This window comes from Anoplopoma fimbria, chromosome 14 (assembly GCF_027596085.1).
Source record: "Anoplopoma fimbria isolate UVic2021 breed Golden Eagle Sablefish chromosome 14, Afim_UVic_2022, whole genome shotgun sequence".
Taxonomy (NCBI): domain Eukaryota; kingdom Metazoa; phylum Chordata; class Actinopteri; order Perciformes; family Anoplopomatidae; genus Anoplopoma; species Anoplopoma fimbria.
In genome coordinates this window covers 11,558,812-11,579,584 of record NC_072462.1, presented here as the reverse complement: position 1 = coordinate 11,579,584, position 20,773 = coordinate 11,558,812, and the positions used below count along the sequence as shown (strand labels likewise).

The 20,773-nt window shown below is 40.5% G+C and overlaps 1 protein-coding gene across 3 annotated transcripts in view; it reads right to left on the bottom strand.

Moving 5' to 3' along the window:
• Positions 1 to 20,773, bottom strand: part of LOC129102123 (WD repeat-containing protein 7) — a 111,711-nt gene that overhangs the window by 37,502 nt on the left and 53,436 nt on the right. For all 3 annotated transcript variants that reach the window (XM_054612109.1, XM_054612112.1, XM_054612110.1), the window contains one exon: positions 14,923 to 15,036. In XM_054612109.1, coding sequence (XP_054468084.1) covers positions 14,923 to 15,036 — 114 coding nt within the window. The remainder of the gene's footprint in view (positions 1 to 14,922; positions 15,037 to 20,773) is intronic.

Here is a 20,773-nt window from a genome sequence, read left to right as displayed (position 1 = left end):
TACCATAGAAGTTATACTGTCCTCAGTTTTGGAGAACAAACAAAGTTGTTTCAAGACGTTTCCTCCCGCCTATAAATGACATGAACCCACGTGGAGCGGCAGGTCCGACCTCTCTCTCCTTACGAGCTTCAGCCTCCCCTTCATGCAGAGCAAGGACCCAATCAACTGCTCGACCTTGTGCCTGTGCATTTTTACTTCCGCTGATATTCGGTATGATAGCAACCAATGAGTCTAAGCTGAAAAAATGCCTCAAAAACGCTTTGGGCCTTGCGCTTAACAGTTTTTCTTTGGATCACTGTTTATTTATTTTTTTACTATTTTGTTCCAATATTTTGTCCACTATGTGTTTGTTTCTCAGTCCATTTGGGGATCTCAGGAGCCCCTCCCCCCATATTTCCATATCATATCCTGGTGCTTTTTTTATAATGAGATTGCTAAGGGGCAGCTGTCATTTGGAAAAAGGCCCAGCGGCCAGCTCTGATAAATGGATTACAGATGGCATCCATCCCCGGGCCAGACTGGGCCAGTAGATAACAGAATTAGAGATAGACTCCCAACCAGAATCACTAAAAAGTTGAGATTTACAGAGAGAAAGCGAAAGTAAAGAGAGGGAGGGAGAGACGCATTCAGACAGAACGGAAGGAGACTTTTAGTCATATATAAACCTAAACCTTTATACAAGACAGGGGAAAGAAGAACAAAGTGCACCCTTGGTAGTCCGTCTAAACTGTTAGAAAATATTAATTTCTTAGCATATTAAAAGAGGAGGACGGGTGTACAATGTGTGGTGTGAATGCATATATGCACTGGTGTGATTACCCAAAGTCAATAAACAGTAACTTAACAGCTTCTGAATCCTTATTGGAAGGGCACCTGTCATTAGTGTTCACTTCTGATGTTCAAAATCAATAGACGAGTTGTGGAAACACAAATCTATCCTCAAGAAATGCACCAAACATTTGTTTCTAAGAAAATAGTCAAGTTGAGAGGAGAAACGGGTTGTGAAGGTGGATATCTGGATTTATATTTCTAACATTTAATTTGAAAAGTTACTGCTGTATTTCAGGAGACTGAAGAAGCGATGCCATGAAAACTGCTAAACCACCCAAACCGTTGTTTTACACTTATAATAAGTTATTTATTTTAAAATGAAACCTGATATTACAATTAACAAATTTACTTGAGGGAACAACAGGATATGTTTTTCAAATCGAGTGTCTAATTCATTATGTTGAGCAAAAATAATACTGTGATAATAACTCATGCAAGCGTGTCATGTCCATTGTCACTGTTACAGTTTTTTTTTGATTTGCTCACTTAAATCTCTCTTACTGTCCCGCCGTCATAAACGCTGTCGTAAACCAGATAAAAGCAGAGAGGTGATCAAGACGCTGATGCCTTCATCTGTGTTGACTTCAATTATTACCATGTGCTCACAGCAATAAGATTTATGATCAGCGGCAAGTGCTTATTGGAATGCCATGGTACCAGGTGCCATATTTACTAGGGTATGGATACATGACGGGTCCTGATGGATGGGGCCGGGTTATTGGGGCTGGACAGATATTTACAAATGACGTTCGTGTTCAGGTCGGCTTCTTTCTACGTGGTGCTTCATGTTCTTTTTAGTAAATATTGTGTCGAAAACTTCTTAGACCAACGTAAAGGGAAATTCTTTTTCTGAGTCTCATAACTAAGTATGGGTCATGCTAACGATTATAACCTCTACAATACAATCAAAGCCTTTCAAGACATTCTTGTATTATCTTTGTTTCCTACCTAAGTTGAAATACTCAAAAAAGGTCCAAATGGACACAATTCTAAGAAGAATAGAGAAGAAATATCACATCTTTCCTTTCCACAAAAAATAAAGTAACAAAGATGACAAAACCTGCTGAAGTGAAACAGAGCAGAGATTAAGAAGCTGAAGCATGTTTTAATGTAGATTCAAACTAAGACGGGATTCATGAAGGAAAAGGAAAATGACACACAGGTACTGAGGATTTTTTATGTGGCACAGTGGTATATCCGTTAAAAAAACAATCCAAGACCCTTTGGACTTTTGTCATTTCAGAGATTTAAGCTCGTCTTGCGGACGTTCTTCAGGTAGCATCGCTACCTGCGGCCTCTCGGCCCTTGCGGACGGACTGATTGACTTTTGAAGCCTATCGATCGGCTTCCTTCACGACCGGCAGATCTATTATAATGACATTGTATCTAAATCCTATTTGTTGGCCAACCTGCTCCCAAACATAACCCAATAAACTAAAGAGGGATGGACGAGCTCGCCTCAGCTCGGCTAAATCTTCATAAAAACCACCGACGGATCGGGATAAAAAGGCTTTCTGGCTGGAATGACATTATCCATAAAGGAAGGAATCTATTAAAAAAAAAAAGGCAGGATGGTGTAATGCAACAACCTGTGGAGTCCATGCAATCACAGTAAAAATATGGATGTGTTAGAAAAAAAGAACTGAAATGTTACTGAGCAGAAGAAAAACAACTCTTTCACCTTTAAAAAGTTTATATATATATATATATATATATATATATATATATATACACACACATACATACACACATATATAAATATACACACACACAAACATAATCAACTTATTCAAGCATATTAATGCAACGTTTTTTATTGTATTTACATTTATATTCGAATATTTTTTATATTTGCTTTAGGTTTTGTTTTTGACTAAGCATGATTTTTTGAATGAGTTTCAATGACAGAACAGTGGTTGGTTGTTGGAGACACAAGGAGTGATGGTGTGAGAAAGAGAGGGAAAGGATGAAAATAAGGGACGAAGGAGAAGGTGAAAAAGGAAGAATGGGTAAGGTAGGATGGGAGAGAGTAAAGGCTAGAAGAAAAGGAAAATAAACTAAAGAAAAAAGAAAGGTAAGGCAAATAAGAAGGATGATGGAGAAACTCAAAATGTAGAGAGGGAGGTTAGAATGATGCAAAGGAGACTGGTGGGGAGACAAGGACTAAGAGGAAGAAAGAAGCTGATTTCTTTGTTTGAATAACAGTAATCAATATAGCAGCACTCTCTCTCTCTCACACACACACACACACACACACACACACACACACACACACACACACACACACACACACACACACACACACACACACACACACACACACACACACACACACACACACACACACATACTACACTTATACTAAGTACGACGTAAAGATCAGTATGTAGTGTGTCTATACTGCATAGCATGTGGATGTATAATAGATTAGCAAAAATAACTGAGTATGGCGGGCTGCAATCAAGTCTGGTTGTATAGAAGTCTATGAGAAAATGACCCTATTTCTTACTTGATTTATTTACTTAGTTAACATTGTAAACCTGAGTAAATGGTCTCAATCGCTATTTCAAGTCCTCTCATAATATAAAATTGAGAGAAAACCCTCACGTTTGGAGGATTTAGTGCAGGACTGTTGCATAAAGACATTTCAATGGTAATGCTACATTGTGAACAAAAAACTTTTTGTGCTGCCCACCTGCTGCTTGGCTAAAATACGGAGCTAACAGCTAACGTACCGAGGTTGCACTGAGTTGTATTAGGATGCATTCAAGCTTTGTTCAGTATAAAAATTGCATTGGGCAAAAGTACATTTAAATGTTACCATGATGTGTTCAAATGTAATCTTGTAACATTTTGTTTTTGGTAGGAATGGGCAGATCATTGGAGATTAACTTCACAAAAAACTGTATTCTAAACGTTAATAAAGAAGCGTATGTTGAAGTACATCAGATTTAATGTTTTGTCTTTGTATGTAAGGTAGTATTATAAAATACAATTCATCCCTGCCTGAAATATGGACATATATAATATATGTGAGAAAGAGACATCTATATAAAAATGTTAAAAACATTATCCATCTTGTTTTCTAGTAACCCTGCTGGGGAAATTAAACCAACAACCTTTCAAACCCTTCCCTTTAGAGCAGCAGCCCTACCATCTTCCCATGATGCACCTTAACTCTGCCTCCATTGGTAATCAATGGGAAACTGGTAAAACCTGATCACCAGGGATTGAGGGAGGGGATCAATAGCAGCAGGAAACTGATGTGAGAACGAAGGAGAGTAGAAGAAAAGTGAACGACTGTGAGAGAAAAGATTTAGTCCCAAAAATAATAATAATGGTAAGAACGGGAATATATAAGAACTCAAAACAAGCAGACAAACATAACTCTGAAGGCAGCCTCAAGCCAAGCCTTTAAATGTCTGTGGATGAAGGAATAGTTCCATAAAACAAAAGAGTGCTGGTGTGTGTGTGTGTGTGTGTGTGTGTGTGTGTGTGTGTGTGTGTGTGTGTGTGTGTGTGTGTGGGGGGGTGGTGGGTCCTTACAGCAAATGTCAGGAGACAGAAAATCTGGGGAAATAATTGAAAAACACAATTAAGTTGATAGAGAAAAAAGATTTGGAGTCCCGAAACGGTGGCTGCCCTTCCAACCGGCCCGAGTCCAACTGAAGGTTAAGTGTATTTTACTGTCTTAAGACAAAGACAGGGGAGCTATCTGCGCTTAGCTGGAAACACAGCGCTCCAATTAGACGGTACGGGAGGGGAGGGGGTCAGGAGGGCATCCGGAGGAGATACCGCAAACAAACTGGATGCAAGTTTGTAAGAAGAGATCACACGGCATCAAACTGCTGGTTTTACGAGCACATCCTGTTAAATTTACATCTCTGCTGATTACCCATCAGTTATTATCCTCCTTAAGAAGTCATTGTGCAAAATACACCTTTGACAATCCCTCATTTCTAGAACAGACAAGGCCTACATCATGGTTCAATCGATCAAAGCAGCAATACATCAACACCATATCAACCTCCAATGCCATGAAACAAGTTAAAAAATGCGAGAACATAGTCCAAAAATTATCTGTTGAATAAACAGTGTAGTCGAAGCGTAAATGCATCTTTTTTCTTATTCTATCTAGCAAATTAGAGGACTTTTTTTTTCTCGTGATAAGTAAGGATGCGAAAAAGAAAAAGTTAACATGTTTGCCTTTGCGTACAACTTTGATGAACCTGGTGCCCAAGACCAACAGTAATCCGTCTGATCTTAAAGTAAAGGCAGAACCTTGAGATTTTTAGCCGTGTTGCACCATTGAGTTCTATCTAACTCTCCTGTGTCAGAGTCAACGGTACAAATACATCTTGTGGGTGAATGTAGTGTTCCTATTAGCAGCCAAGCTAACAGTAGTTAGCAAGCTCACTAGCTCTGAGAGTTTCTTTTTCACGCCCTCTTCAATAAGTCTTTCAGGTTTAGCCCGTTAAACACAAAAAGTCTGTCCCTCACTTACAGACTGAGTGATGAAGTTAAACCGTTGGTGGGTCAAGTGTTGGAGTTTCCCCATAACAGCCCTCAATTACGTCCTCAGAGGGCTTTTACAGAGGGTTCCACTAAATGACTGCCGTTCAGTCCAAATCTATCACACACTAAGACCGGAATCTTTGGCTGGTCTTGAATAATACTATCTTGAAACAAAGGCTTCTGAATTGAACAGTTTGGCTACATTTTAGCACATTGACTGTACAGTGTCCTGCCATTAAGAGGGCCTCATCTTTGCTAACATGACTGATAAGTGCTAGCATGTTCACAGCTTGCTAGCGCGTTACAGGTTAGCTCGCCAGCTACAATGGTTCGCCAGCTAACCCTACTAGTCAACAAGCTTCCAGAACCACATGTTATGCTTTGCAAGTTTCTGGTGTTGAAAGGCCTTTGAAAGCAACAGTGTGGGAGCAGGGCCACAAAGGTAATCTTAATTAGCCTTTATATTAATTAACCAACATTTATACTTGGCATAAATAAGAGCGATTTGACATTTGTAACATGTTGTTCTTTTTGATAAAATGTACATCTCTCCTAGCTTTTAAAACAATATTAGGCATAAGCGATCTTTTTTATATGTCCTCGTCTTTATTCATTATTTTGTCAGCAAAATTTATTTTGTTTATTTGAATTTATTCTGTTGAGCACTGTCAATAAGTTATGTCTTAAAAATGTTGTAAGTCTCCTTGCTGTTCAGCAAGTAACACACTTTAAGCCTCTCTGTTCACAAAATATATATTCATTACAATATATTTTGTCACAATATATATTACGGTATTTTGGAAAGGATTATACATTTGGACAATAACATAGAAATTCAACAAAAAATGTTTTACATTAGAGATCACTAGTAATGAGTAATGTGTTTTCTGTTAACATTTCAACTTGATATCTTTTACTTTTGACAAAGTATTTCACCTTCATTGAGCATCATCATTTTGACTCACGAGTCTTGCTCTTTTGCCTTCAATACAGTAGTGATGCAGGACAGATGCACTTTTCTACAGTGACATCAACCCCCTAAATCACATTAACTTTGCTCCACTTCGCAATACAGTACTACTGTGTGAAGGCACAGATTGGCAACAATGAAAGCATGAGGTCTTGTTCTTTTATCTTCTGTTTATCAATATTCTTTTTGCAGTTTAATTTACGATCAGACAGGTTTTTAATACAGCCAATGTTTTCGTCACTCTGCGGCTGTCAGATCCGGGCCATTAATGGAGCGGTCTGAAAAATGGCTCTTGAAGTTAATTTTCCTAATGCAGAGACAGTGCGCGACCTCCATTGCAACACTTCTTCATAAAGAAGGAATTGCTTTTATTAAAGCCACCGCAACTTAGGCGCAGTGTCCTCCCGCTCACAGCCGAATCAAAGCCGACAGAATTTGATTTACACTCAAATAAAAAGCATTACAACTTAATTGTGGGAGGGAAGAGAAAATTATCTTCCCATCACACAGACAGGTGATGACTACGGTAGGCTAGAAGGGACAATGACACCTTTCAGTACAATTAAAATGTTCATAGAAATCAGACAAGTTATTAGGGGAATGGAAGGCCGATCATTTCAGAGGTATAACAAAACTCACTATTATTTCACCTTATGCACTGGTTACGTTTTTTGCATTTTTTTGCATTAGCGTGTAATATAATACATATATCTATCTATATTTATACTATATTTTAATATAGCTTTTTGGTTTGTTTTTCATTTTCTATTTAGCAAATTGGGAACGCAAACTAAATTTTGGTTGTGCTACCCTGTCGTACAATAACAAATAAAGACCTTTTAACCTTATAACCTTGTGTAGTAAGTGGCAGAAGTGGCAGGTAAGGTAGGTGGACGTCCAAAGCTCAAGACTTTGACAAAGGAGATTGTGGTTCATGTCCTGCTGCCAAGCTGTTCTTTACATTGAATCTAGGAAAAAACACTTGGAAGATGGTGGTTTTAGTTAAGGGTACCCAGTTGATATTTTACCAGTGGGACCCAAATTCTTTTTTAGACCAAGTTCATGAGAACGCAGCAAAGCGATACACGTTGCTGCCTCTGTAAACAAAGCAGGATTATATTTTTTAGTGCATTCAGTGGGTTTAACAAATTGTTTAGTGCTGCCTTGCACTCCACTAAGTAGTCATGTATTATTTGTAATATTTTCCATTTTCATGTTTAAAAAAAAATCATCTGTCCTGATCAAAGCCAACACCACTTTGTTGAAACAGCTTTTGGATGCCTGTGTTTTAATGTGAACTCCAACAGACACCACCAAGATGTCCTTTGACCTGTCCTTTTTTCACTGTGGACATGTCCCTAGCTGTGTACAGATAATGTGGGTCTGTCAAGGCAAAACTTGTAGGGTTTCTACTACAGTTCTCATTTGGATTTCCAAAGTGGTAGCATTGTGCTGTTTGTGCCAAACATTATTCATATAAAAATGCCCTGAAAGATAGCTTTAAAAGAGAGTTGTGTCTGTGTCGTATTGCTGAGAAATAGAGGAGAAATAAGGAAAAAGCTGAATGACATATTCACAGTTTGTTGTGTTGAGTCTGAAGTATTGGATCAATTCAAGATGTCTGACAGTTAATCCGACCTAATTAAACGCAACAAGCAGATTTCTGCGGGTGAAAAGACAAATGATCTGAGAACTTTTGAACTCAACACTTTCCAGAACTGAATCACTGCTGACGGTAAAGTGGAGCAAACAGAGAAGGCGGAGCATTTAGTGAATCTGAATGTAATTGACTGAATGTCAAGAATTGAGCTTGGTTGTTTGCTTTGAATAAAAATTAGGATTTCAGTTTAATAAATCCCTGCAGCCACCTGAAGGCAACAGGGAACGTTTTTTTGTATCCAACAGACAGGCTTAATATTTGTATACTATAAACGGGATTAAATCATAAGTTAGCTAGATAATGTGAAATTGATGTCACATAATCATAATAAGACGTATCGCTCTGTTGGAGTTGTTGGAACAACAAAACCACTCCACTCTGAATTCTACACTTTTGTTACATAATGAAGCCACTCTTACTTCATAAACTATCTTTGGCTTAGGACAGACAGCGTCCTGCAGAGAGCACACAAACCCAACAACCCTTCATATTGGTTCTCAAAAATGCGTAAACTGGCTTTGTCCATAATGTCAAAAAATTTCGAGATTTCCTTAGAGATATTTTACTAGTGCGTCAGACGTCTCGGGCAATTTGGTAACCAATTCTGTATTGTTTTAATTTCTTCTTCTTTTAATTTGATGCATTCAAATGCCCGGTGTAAAAGGGCCACTGTTATATATTATACCGACACGCAAACATGAACATTATGTGGGTCTGGGTTGATGAGCGGATGCGTCCGCGGTCAGAATCTCCTCCTCCTCTCTCGCTTGCTCTCTCTTTATCTCGTTTCCATATAAGCCGATTAGAGAGTATGTTTTCAGTTTCATGTAGCACGACTCTCTGAGGTGACAACAGAGCTACATACTGAGGGATGTGATCGGTATAAACATCTGTATCTGCCCACAGGCCTGAAAACTCATCACCTCTCCGTCTGTCTGATTTGTCTAGATGAACTGGGGGGACTCTAAATTGCCCGTACGTGTTGCGTTGACACTAACAATCAGTTGTGCTGGTTGACTCTTGTCTGACCTAAATGATTCCATAACTTCAGCTAGGACAATACCTGGCTGAGACCCAAGGAAAAATAATATTGTATGTGATAGGCTTGGGACTGGGAGCTGAGATCAACCAATCAGCTTGTTTTTAAACCAATTAGCAGAAGTCCGTCAGTCAGTTTTGGCCCTTTAGTCGCACAGACAATCAGTTCGCCATTAAGTCAGTTTGTAATCAAACAGCCAATCAGGCATTCGGACAGTGACTGAGAAAACCAGTCAGTAAACCAGTCATTTTCATCTGTCTCCATGACTCCCTATCTGTGTCTGTGCTCACACACAAACACACGCACACAGGCGCACACACACAGACACACACACCCCAAGGCCAGCGCTTTATCTTTGTGACACATTCATAAACCTTGACACACACATACAATCACACACTCTGCCCATCCCCCCTTCATGTGCACATTATCACACTGCCCACTCAACCGTAAGACAAGTGTGTACCTGTGTGCGCCTGTGGTTGTGTGTATGTGTGGGAGAGAGAGAGAGAGAGAGAGAGAGAGAGAGAGAGAGAGAGAGACAGAGATAGAGAGAGGGAGAGGGATAGAGAGAGGGAGAGAGAGAGAGGGAGAGACAGAGAGAGGTTTTCAACAAAAATGATATGTGTATGAGAGGAGAGTGTTACAGGAACAGAAATAGAAAGCAATACCAAATCAAACAACCTTACAAAATCAAACACCATACCATACCAAACAATACCATAGCAAATCAAATCATAATATTCCAAATTATACCATACCAAACTATACCTTACCATATGATATCAAATCAAACTATACCATACCGTACCATAACATACCATACTGACATAAAATACCAGACCATGACATACCATACCAAACCATACCAAATCATACCATTCAAATAACATCATAGCATACAATACCAAATCATACCATACCAAACCATACAAAATAATACCATATCATACCACATTATATTATTTTATATCATACAATATTAAAATCAAACAATTTCATATCAAAATCAAACCATACCATACCAAATCATATCTAAATCAAACTATACCATATCAAACCATATCAATTCATACCATATAAAAAACATAAGCATACCAAAACATAGAATACCAAATCAATCACTAACATACAATACCTTACCAAACCATACCAAATAAGACCATACCAAATCACACAATACTACACTGTATCATAGTGTACAAAAAAATGTTAGTCTGTTTTCATACCATACTGTATCGTCCTGTACTACTATCTTAGATATATGCGTTTCTGTAGAGAGTCACCAGAAATACATTCCTGAACATTAATAACATTTGGACAATAACTTCACTCTTCTGTCTGTAATATAATAATATTCCCATACACCAGCTGGGGCCCTCACGGTGTAAAACAGAAGAGACACAATCACCAGAAACAATCAAGAGCGCTCACAGTTGCAGCTCTGACCATTTATCTCTCCATAAGTTCAATCTGTTCTGAGGAGAAATGTGATCTGACCCAAACGACCTCCAGGCTCTGATATTAGATTAGCTGGGGAGGCTAGCGTTTCGGCTAACCAAATCAGAAGCTGGCTAATGACACCATGAGGTGAGGGTCAGCGCGACCTCTGACCTCTATATGCGCTGCTGCAGACCCCTCGCAAGGGCACGACTTTCCTTCGAACTGATGTCAAATAGAAAACATTACTTTTGCAAGTATATATCTGTAGTTTGATTCTACACGTTGGTGGCTGGAAGACAGCAGCTCATAATGTCTCTGAATCATGAAGGAGACAAAATGCCTGCCAGCACAGAGATAATGTGTTTGTGTGTGTGTGAGAGGGGGTGATGGGACTGTGTCCAGCATTGACCTTTGACCTCCCTAAGGTCACCCCCTCCATCAGAGGCAGAGATGAGCTGCTCTCTCAGTCTTCCCTCTAGTGTAGAACCACGTCACTCTTCCACATGGATATGATTGTGTTTTAATGCAGCTGCAGATATTTTGTGTTGAATTGAAGAACACTGCTGTTACCAATGTTCATGGCCTGGACAATGGTCCAAATGACAAAAGGATAATACAAACAACAACACCAAAAACTAAATATTCAAATGAACATAATATAGAACAGAGAAAATACTTACATTTGAGCAGGTGAAACCAGAGAATATTTAACATTTTCACTTATATATGGGAGTTTTTAATAATACAAATATCTGTGGGTTAGTTTTCCATAGATAGACTAACCATCTAATTGTCTCAGCACCAATTAGAATACATGACTACAGCTTAAGCTCATAATTTTGAATCAATGTGATTAAGAGAGAGAGAAATGTATCAAAAATAAAAACACTTCACACATGCAAATTTCTACTAAATACAGAGTTAGTGATACCAGTCAGCAGCAGCATCACGCAGGTATATTGCATAAGTGCCTGTGTCAGCCTGCTGTTCCTGTACTCGGAGCACAAATCTCAGGGACAAACTCCCCCAGCAGTCACTCTCACTACCAATGGATGGACCTCCAGGGCCACAGAGAGCCACTTTACTGCATAAACTTTGAAATATATATATTTTTTTAATGACAAAAATATTCCTTTTCTTTTATTTGCTGTTACCATTACCAAACCCTTGGGACTTTTCTGCCGTTACACCCTACTCACCACATTGCAAGTCTTATTAATTATAATCCACAGAGTTGTCCTAATTGGTTTCTCCTGGAGCATTTCTTACTTTATTATCAGTTTATTATTGTTTCATTCTGTCATTTGTGCATCATTAGGGTTTCTCATGTTGTCACTGTATGCATCACTCACTTCAATTTGTTTGTCATGCCAATAGAAGTCTGTGTGTGTGTGTGTAATTGTGTGTGTGAGTGAGAGACAGAGAGAGAGCGAGAGAGAGAGAGAGGGGGTGGTGGGGGGATTTGAGGAGGAGGGTGCTGTGGATCCTAATGACATCCCCTGACACGACCAGGGACATAATTACTACACACACACACACACACACACACACACACACACACACACGCGCACACAAAGCTCTGGTCTGGGAGGTTTTGCAGCTGTGGCACCGAGCAACAACTGTTGTCACCTGCACATCCTAAACTCTGTGTGTGTGTGTGTGTGTGTGTGTGTGTGTGTGTGTGTGTGTGTGTGTGTGTGTGTGTGTGTGTGTGTGTGTGTGTGTGTGTGTGTGTGTGTGTGTGTGTGTGTGTGTGTGTGAGAGAGACAGGGGAGACAGTAGACTGAGGTGATGAGTCTATCGCTGTGGTAACAGCCTGCAGCCAAGTGATTCTGTAGCTGTCGACGTCTCGTCTTCTTTTCCTTTGTCTCCTCCTCTTTTGTTTCTCCTCCTCTCCCTCTTTCCTCATCCATTTTTCTCTTTTTTGGTCCTTTCATTCTTCTACTCCGACATTTCTTCCCTTCCCCCCTTTCTCCCCTTTCCCCCTCTTTTTGCTCCTTTTCCTTTCCTCCTTGTCTACCCTCTCTTCTGTTGGTAGGGATGTTAGTGAGAGGAGAAACGGGAAATGTTCTGGTTTCCTTTTGTAGCGTGTTTGGTATTTGCCAATCACATTAAGCAGGCTTTGGCTGCAGTCCGTGTGGAAAGCAAAAGAGACGGAACACAAGACTGAGGTGCAGTCTGGGAACCCAGCAGGTATCGTCCAATGAAGATTTTGCTTTTTATTTGGTTTAAAATAAGCTTGATAACTGGACACCTGAGAAACAACACGTCATCTCTCAATCACAACCTCACATCTCAAGTTGCTAATCGGACTGTAAACAATGAGCAGGGTGCAGAAAAGGAAGTCTTGGCCAGGATTTCTGGAACCCTAAGAAATATGGACCCCTGCCCCTTTATAGTTATTCTTAATGCTCGTCATCTGTGCCACAGAGTCACATTCTGCAGACTTTATCATGCAGGTTCACCAGAAACTCCTTCATCTCAGACTCCTGTTGGGCCTCCAGCAGAGACCAGTCCACCGCCAACCTGGATCCAGCTTTGCTGCCGTTCCTCGTGGTAGCTTTAATAAATTCTGACAATTATTAACCTAATATTCTTAAAGTTGTTGCCCCTTTTTTTGTTTTGATTGACCAGTTTGTCAAGTAAACACGAACCTATTGTCTGGTTCCAGCTCCTCAAGAGAGGATTTTATGCTTGTCTCTATTTTGTTTATCTTAGCAAACTGAATATCTTTTAGTTTAGAAGACATTTGAAGATGATGCCTTGCACTATTTTCTGACATTTTTAGTTTCTCAACAAAAAGTGATGCAAACACACAAAGTAAAGAAAGTGAACCATAAATGTTAAGGTGAATATGGAATGAGATAATGGAGACGATACTATATAGAGAGATAACTACTGAATGTAAATACATCAAATGGATATTGCAGGAAAAAAAATGCTGAAAATCATTACATAAGGTTCAATTTTCATGAAAAATTACTTTGAGGCCTTTAAATGCTTAGTAATATCACAAACTACACATGTGCAGCTGTTCATTCACTACCCAAAACACAATGGGCTCCCAAAACAGTATATACACAATTAGTTAAAATGGATTTATGAAAAGAATAGTTCACACACTAAACAGACTAAGGAGCAAAGGAAGGAAGGATGGAAGAGAAAGACGGTGAAACAAAAGAAATGTGACAAAAAGTTTTTTCCGCAGCAGCAGAGAAGATTCAGACTCGGCTCTGTCTGCTAACAGATTTAATACTGCAGAGACTGAATGGAAAAAACACTGCTGTCAATAGGAGAAAAATGAGCCGTGAGAAATGATAAATTGTCAGACACATGTGTGATATTGACTGGTCTGAGAGAAGGATGGAGGGAGGAGGAAGGAGGGATGGTGAGACAGCTTTAGAGCCGATTCTGCAGTGCTTTTCAGAATCTAAATTTCCCTTTAGACGTTCGAGTTCATTCTGTTTTTATTCTCAGGCGATTTCTGAATCCATTACAGTTAATGAGACGATGATGATCAGCTGCTGCAGGAGGACCACTCATCACCAGATCCTTATACATAAATGATCCAGCGTTTATATTGTGATCACTAATAAATAATATGTACTGATTGTTTAAATGTCGTCACTGAAGAAGATCCAACAGGCTGATCTACCTGTCTGTGTCTGTCACGGTTTAACATTCAGGGAAATTTGTCAAAAGATAAATGGACTGGTAAAGTGTGTGTGTGGGTGAGAGGATGAGAGAGAGAGAGCATGTGTGCACGCTAAACTGCTTTTGACACCACGCAGGTCACAGCACACTGATAGCACACTGATATCACACACACACACACACACACACACACACACACACACACACACACACACACACACACACACACACACACACACACACACACACACACACACACACACACACACACACACACACACACACACACACACTATGATTAACCTACATTCAGAGTCACCCGAGTAAAACTCCTAAATTCAGGAGCACATGAATGATAAATGACCTTCTAATGTTTCCTATATCAAACCAGATGGGGCTCCACAGGTCACCGGGGAACAAAGATCCCTCAATTTCAGACCTCAAACATTTCACAGTCTGAAGTTTGTCATTAAGTTGCTTTAATGGTATACTATGTGGTAGGGATGTCACAAGTACCGATGAGAAACTAACAGCGTTCTGTCGTCCTGGGGACGATAACATTTCCCCTATAAGGCTTAATTATGAACGACAAATCCACATTGAAAATCGGAATTAGAGCCAGCAACGTTAGCCGTTAGCAGCTTCACGACTTGTGCAATACACTAAGCTATAGGTTTCAACAGATTTTATAAAGTCAACATTTACATAAGAAAAGAAATACATGTCACACCTGCTACACCGCAGCAATAGTTAAATTAACCTATTTATATACATATATACATACATATATGTTGTATTTTATGGCCCTACCTGCTGTGATGTCATCATCAGTGACGTCAATTTCCTCCTCTGGAACCTTGGCTTCTATTGGCTGGACCTCGGGAGGAGGCGGGGCCGGAGGGGAGGGCTCAGTGGCCGAACCGGCTGAGGGGAGAGAGAGGGGGAGAGAGAGATTTAAGTTGATATTAAATATCAACCTGTATTGTCACAAGAAAACAAACAAAAGAGGTGTGTGTGTGTGTGTGTGTGTGTGTTGTAAGCTCATCACACCAGGTTTCTGTGTTGATCCTTATTAACAGGCTAACTGTCCTGGATAAGTAGCTAATAAAGGTTTATTGGGCCTCCTCCTTATCTAGAGAATTAATGGAAAACACACACACACACACACACACACACACACACACACACACACACACACACACACACACACACACACACACACACACACACACACACACACACACACACACACACACACACTCTATATTTAGTGTTTTCATTTAGCCCTTATCTCCCCATTGCCAATTAAGAGTGGCTTTTCATTAGCGGCTGGGTTAATGAATGATGCTGCGCTAATGAATGAAGCGGCTAAAGGTAACAGAGCCTATGCTGGGCTAATCTCAGGGAAAACAGTCTAATTAATGAATCACACACATGCACGCGTACACGCACACACACACACACACACACACTCATCACAGTGTGCAAGAAAACAACGGCCAAATATGCTAATTTCAGAAATTACACCATTGAACCCCATCCCAAAAGATAACAATAATAATTCAAACATCACACAGTAGGACACCCTGAGCTCACCGGAAAACACTGTAATTACAGACAGTGTAATTACATTGATTAATCCTGGTTAACGTTGTGCATCATGTTCCAATTAACCTGCTCACACACAGAGCTGACAGCTCAACATAATGACTCTGTGCAGCTTTATATCTCTCACACACACACACACACACACACACACACACACACACACACACACACACACACACACACACACACACACACACACACACACACACACACACACACACACACACACACACACACACACAGGTGTTGATTATCCGTCTCAAACGTTAAAGTGATAAAAACTTAATTGAACTTAATTAAAACATAACTGATGCTTCGCTGTGATTGGACAAAAAGAGTAGTACGTGTCATGCAGTTAAATTTTAGTTCACAGACCCTTTACTGACATGAACATGGTTCAAAAGACATGCTATGCTTTTGCTTATTCCAAAAATCTAGCGTGGAGTCACTCTTTAATTGTATTTAAGCGAGCTTATGTTACTTTTAGTTAACAGGAGCGGCTGTGTCCACAAGTGGCAATAACAGAACAGAAGGCGGATTTAATTTACCTTCATTTACCAAGATTCTCTTCAGTCATTTGTTCTAATGACAAATAGGCAACCTCAGGGGGAAGACCTCTCACCAAAGAATTACATTTATACACTTATTAGCAACAGCTAATTTGTTTTGACAGAAATGTAATAATGGCTGAAATGCATTTTTTTTGTGTGTTTTTAATAAAGGTTCACCGATTTTATCTTATGTCTTTTTTATAATATCCACTCCTGCCAAATGAAGTGAGACGGGATTTGTTTATTTTGATATGTAAATTATTATGATTCTTTCCCAAGCCAAAGTGTTTCAGTAACCAAACCCGACCACACGCAGGATGTGAGAGCACCCAGATTATGGTAGATGCCAGAATTATTAAAACATTTATCTTTCTACAATATCGGGGTACGCAACTAAAACATGGTTTAAGTGAGGAAAAATTATAGTTATTATAAATAAAGGAGCTAAGTTAGAAATACAGATCATTTCTATTGTCTCTGAGCGGCCCTCAACAAGGCGACGGCGGAACCTAACGCTGCTAACAGCGCCTCTGGATGGCAACAGTGCTTAAGGAGCCAACAGTGTTACCTTAAGGGACGACGCCATGGTCACGACTTCATTCACTGCTCAGGTGGACATTAGTCCCCTTTATCTTTGCAAAGAAATGAGTTGTTTGCTGCTATATTATTTCTCTGAATGCTGTATTGAGGTTTATAAGGTTAGGCAGCAATAACACTTAGTTACTCGTATTGTTATTATTAAATGGCAGGTCTGTGACGAGACGTAAACTCTGGCTTTCCCGCATTAGAGTGGGGCGAGCTACACGACTAACCCACCACTCTGATTGTCCACCTCGCTGTGTAAAGGACACACTGCCTCCTGCATTGGCACCTGAAATAAATCATGAAGAGCAGAATGGTCCAACACGCTGCACACTGATGATAGATTACTTTGTATGGATGAGATGATGTCACTGTTATAACTTTCCAGAGTTATGAACACGCTTATAGGAGGACATTAATGCACAATAATAAAACATTGTGCAGATTTGGCTAATTCTGGTCTGCATGTGTTGTATAAGATGGTTGGTCTTTCTTACACACACACACACACACACACACACACACACACACACACACACACACACACACACACACACACACACACACACACACACACACACACACACACACACACACACACACACACACACACACACACACACACACACACACACACACACACACACACACACGACGGGCCTATAACTCAACTGTCCGAGGCGAGGGAATGAGAAGGAGAGAGACGCAGGAGCCGAGGGAGGTGGAGGAGGGGTGGATGACAGAGGGGGAGGAGGAGGCGTTCCGCCCTGCTCCAAGGTCAAGCTTGTCATGTCAGCCATGACACATAGCTCCCAGCATGCCTTGTTAACCTCCAGGATCCCGTCCTCTTCCCCTCTTCTGTCTGTTGCTCTCTCTCCTCTCCTCTGTTTAAAACATGTACTTCCTGTTTGTTTTTTGTTTTTTTTAAATCTCAGTTAGCTCTACTTTCTTTTTTTAGCTTTAATTCCTTTTTCATTTTGATCATTTGTTTTTTCTGGTAAGATGAGGCCGGTCACTTTCACTTTTAGCATTTGTATTATTATTAGTTCCATTTACACACATATTTCAGATATGTATTTTTATATTTATTAAAAACAGCAGCAATGCCTCCCACCTGACTAGTTTGTGCTATTTCTATCATCTTTCCATTTGTATCAATACAACTGTTTTGTATTTTATTGTTGTATAAATCTAACTAAGACTTATAGAGAAAATATATTGTGGAAGACTATACAGTATATGACTATGTTTAAAATATATATAGAAGAAGATTCCCCTCCATCCTTTCACTTAAGTAGGAAGAAAGGGGGTAAAAAAAGAGGAAAGGAAGGGGGTCTGGGGAAGGAAAGTTGGAGAGGAGGGAGGGCGAAATATGGGAAAAACAGTAAAAAAAAGAGAAACAAAACAAAAATGGAAGACAAAAAGTAAGAATGGCTAGCAGGAGAGATAAAATGGGGGAGTTGGGGAAAAGGAGTGAAGTGAGAAGAAGTGAATGAGGGAGGAGGAGAGGTGATGAAGAGACAGATGCAAAAAAAAGGGTTAGGAGGAGGAGACGAAAGGACGACAAGAAAAGCGATGGAGGCGGAGCTTTAAGAACAGCAGGTTCATGAGTTAAAAGGAGACAGATGTAGCGAACTAAAGGCGGAGGAGCAAAGAGAGGAAGTGGTGACTGCTGTTCAGTGATCAAACGCACAGCACAGCACACACACACACACACACACACACACACACACACACACACACACACACACACACACACACACACACACACACACACACACACACACACACACACACACACACACACACACACACACACACACACACACACACGTTGACCCGGAAAAAAATGTGTGTGTTCATGCGTGCGTGAGGGACGGACAATTCTGGGGACTTTGTCTAATCAAGTGTGTGTGGATATGAGAGTGTGAAGTGTGTGTAGAGCCCCTCTCTATCCATCCAGCACCCCCGCCTCTCCCCAGGTAGACCTTTTCTCCCTGCCCAGCCACGCAGGCTCTCACCCGGGCCCCTTACTTCCCCCTTTCTCGCCCTCTGGAAGTCTCCCCCTCAAAGATTAAAGCCTATTGGCAGTTAGCATGTCCAGCATTTTTGAGGTGACGGTTGGCATATTCTTAAACTTTGGACAGAGGCGAGCCGTTTCCCCTGCTTTCGTGCTAAGCTACGCTAATCATGTCCCTATTCAACACACAGACCGGAGAGTGATACTGACGTTGGAAGCTAATAAGAATATATCCCAAAATGCTGAACTGCTCATTAGAAGTGAAAAGCAGCTAATTAACCGCGGCAGCGATGATAAAGACAATGTGGACAGTTTGTTTCTTCCCCTGAGTGCAGGTTAACAACTCCAGCTCGCCCTGTCTCCTTTGTGTTAAAGCCTTTTAAACGCCTCCAAGAGAGCTGAAAGGTCACGGACACTGCTTTGTGTGTGTGTGTGTGTGTGTGTGTGTGTGGTGTGTGTGTGTCTTTGTGTGTGTGGTCAGCCCCATGCTGCGACAGTGGGACTCTGTGACATTTCACTAAAAGCTAATGGATAAATACAGGTGTCTTCATTCAAACACCAACCACTCTGCTGCTGGAGAGGATGAGCCAAGGGACGGACGGACACAGAGCGAGGCTTAAGAGGGCTACAGAGGGCCTATTTGATGACACTGTCAACAGTGTGAAATAGGTCCGATTGCTCCGTTTATGTAGCACTGCTCGTCCCATGTGAGGGACAACAGAGTGAGTGGCGGAGAGGTGGACAGTGTACAGCAGGGATAGGCAACCTTTGGCACGTGGTAGCTTCACCGATGACACACTATCATGAGTACGTTTTTGTGGAAATGTTAGAATGGCCCTCTCATCCGCATGCCAAATTCCATTTTTCAAACCAATTGGTAGTTGCGTTGCCCAGTTATTTACAGCAGTTTGATACCGCTAAGACCCGCCCTACTCTGCCTCTGATTGGCTACTTGTCGCCTTCTTAGCAGAAGTGTAAAGTTCATTGCTGACAAACAAGATGAGTGGACGGTAGTGTGGTTATTGATTTCAACTCAGATGTGGCCGTTTTCATAAGGATGGCAGCCTTCTTGTATAGTGCCTTTAATTACAATGTCCGTTATGGGAGAATTTCTCTAATGCCTATATGGATGGATTACAGATCCGTTGAAGATTTAAATTTTGTTGTGGTGTTATTATTAAACCCAATGGTGATATGGCACTGATCAGCAAGGGAAAAAAATGGGTCGAGTCTATTTTTCTTTCCTATGGGACGCTTCCTTGACAGGCTGTTGTCCCAATTACACAAAGATCTCATGCTGCCTATGTGTTGTGGACCTTATGAATGTATATCTCTAGTGATTGATAAAGGACCTGGGGCCTATTTGCAAACTATTTTCAGTCCGCTGTCCACTCAGCTCCTCGGGTGCTGCGCTGCTGACAGAACAGCTGCATCTGAGAACAATGAGGCCGTAATGAAGGTCAGAGTCGGTGTGGATCTAATGGATGGATGAATTAGTTGAGCTTATGCAATACTGATGACAAACTTCCAGGGCGAATTCCCAGTTTGAAAACAATCTAAAAATCTTTGCGGTAAAAAAAAATCTAATCAATGAGCAGGTCCCATGTTGAGAAGGATTTGCTGTGTACATGGTTTTGATGTTAGAGGGACCTGATTTAAGTAATTGAATAATGGGAAAATATTTGTCTTCCTCCTCTTAATACATTAGCGCTAATGCTTGTATGCTTCGCTTTTCGCATCCTTTTTTTCAGGAATGTTGGATTTTGAGTTCAAAATGTGTGGAAATGACATATTTGGTGCTCAACAATAGACGGACCACAGATTGGAAGGCCTTCTCCAGAGGATTCAACACATTCCCCGACTTTCCCATGATATTCCAGGACGAGCAGGAGTCATCTTA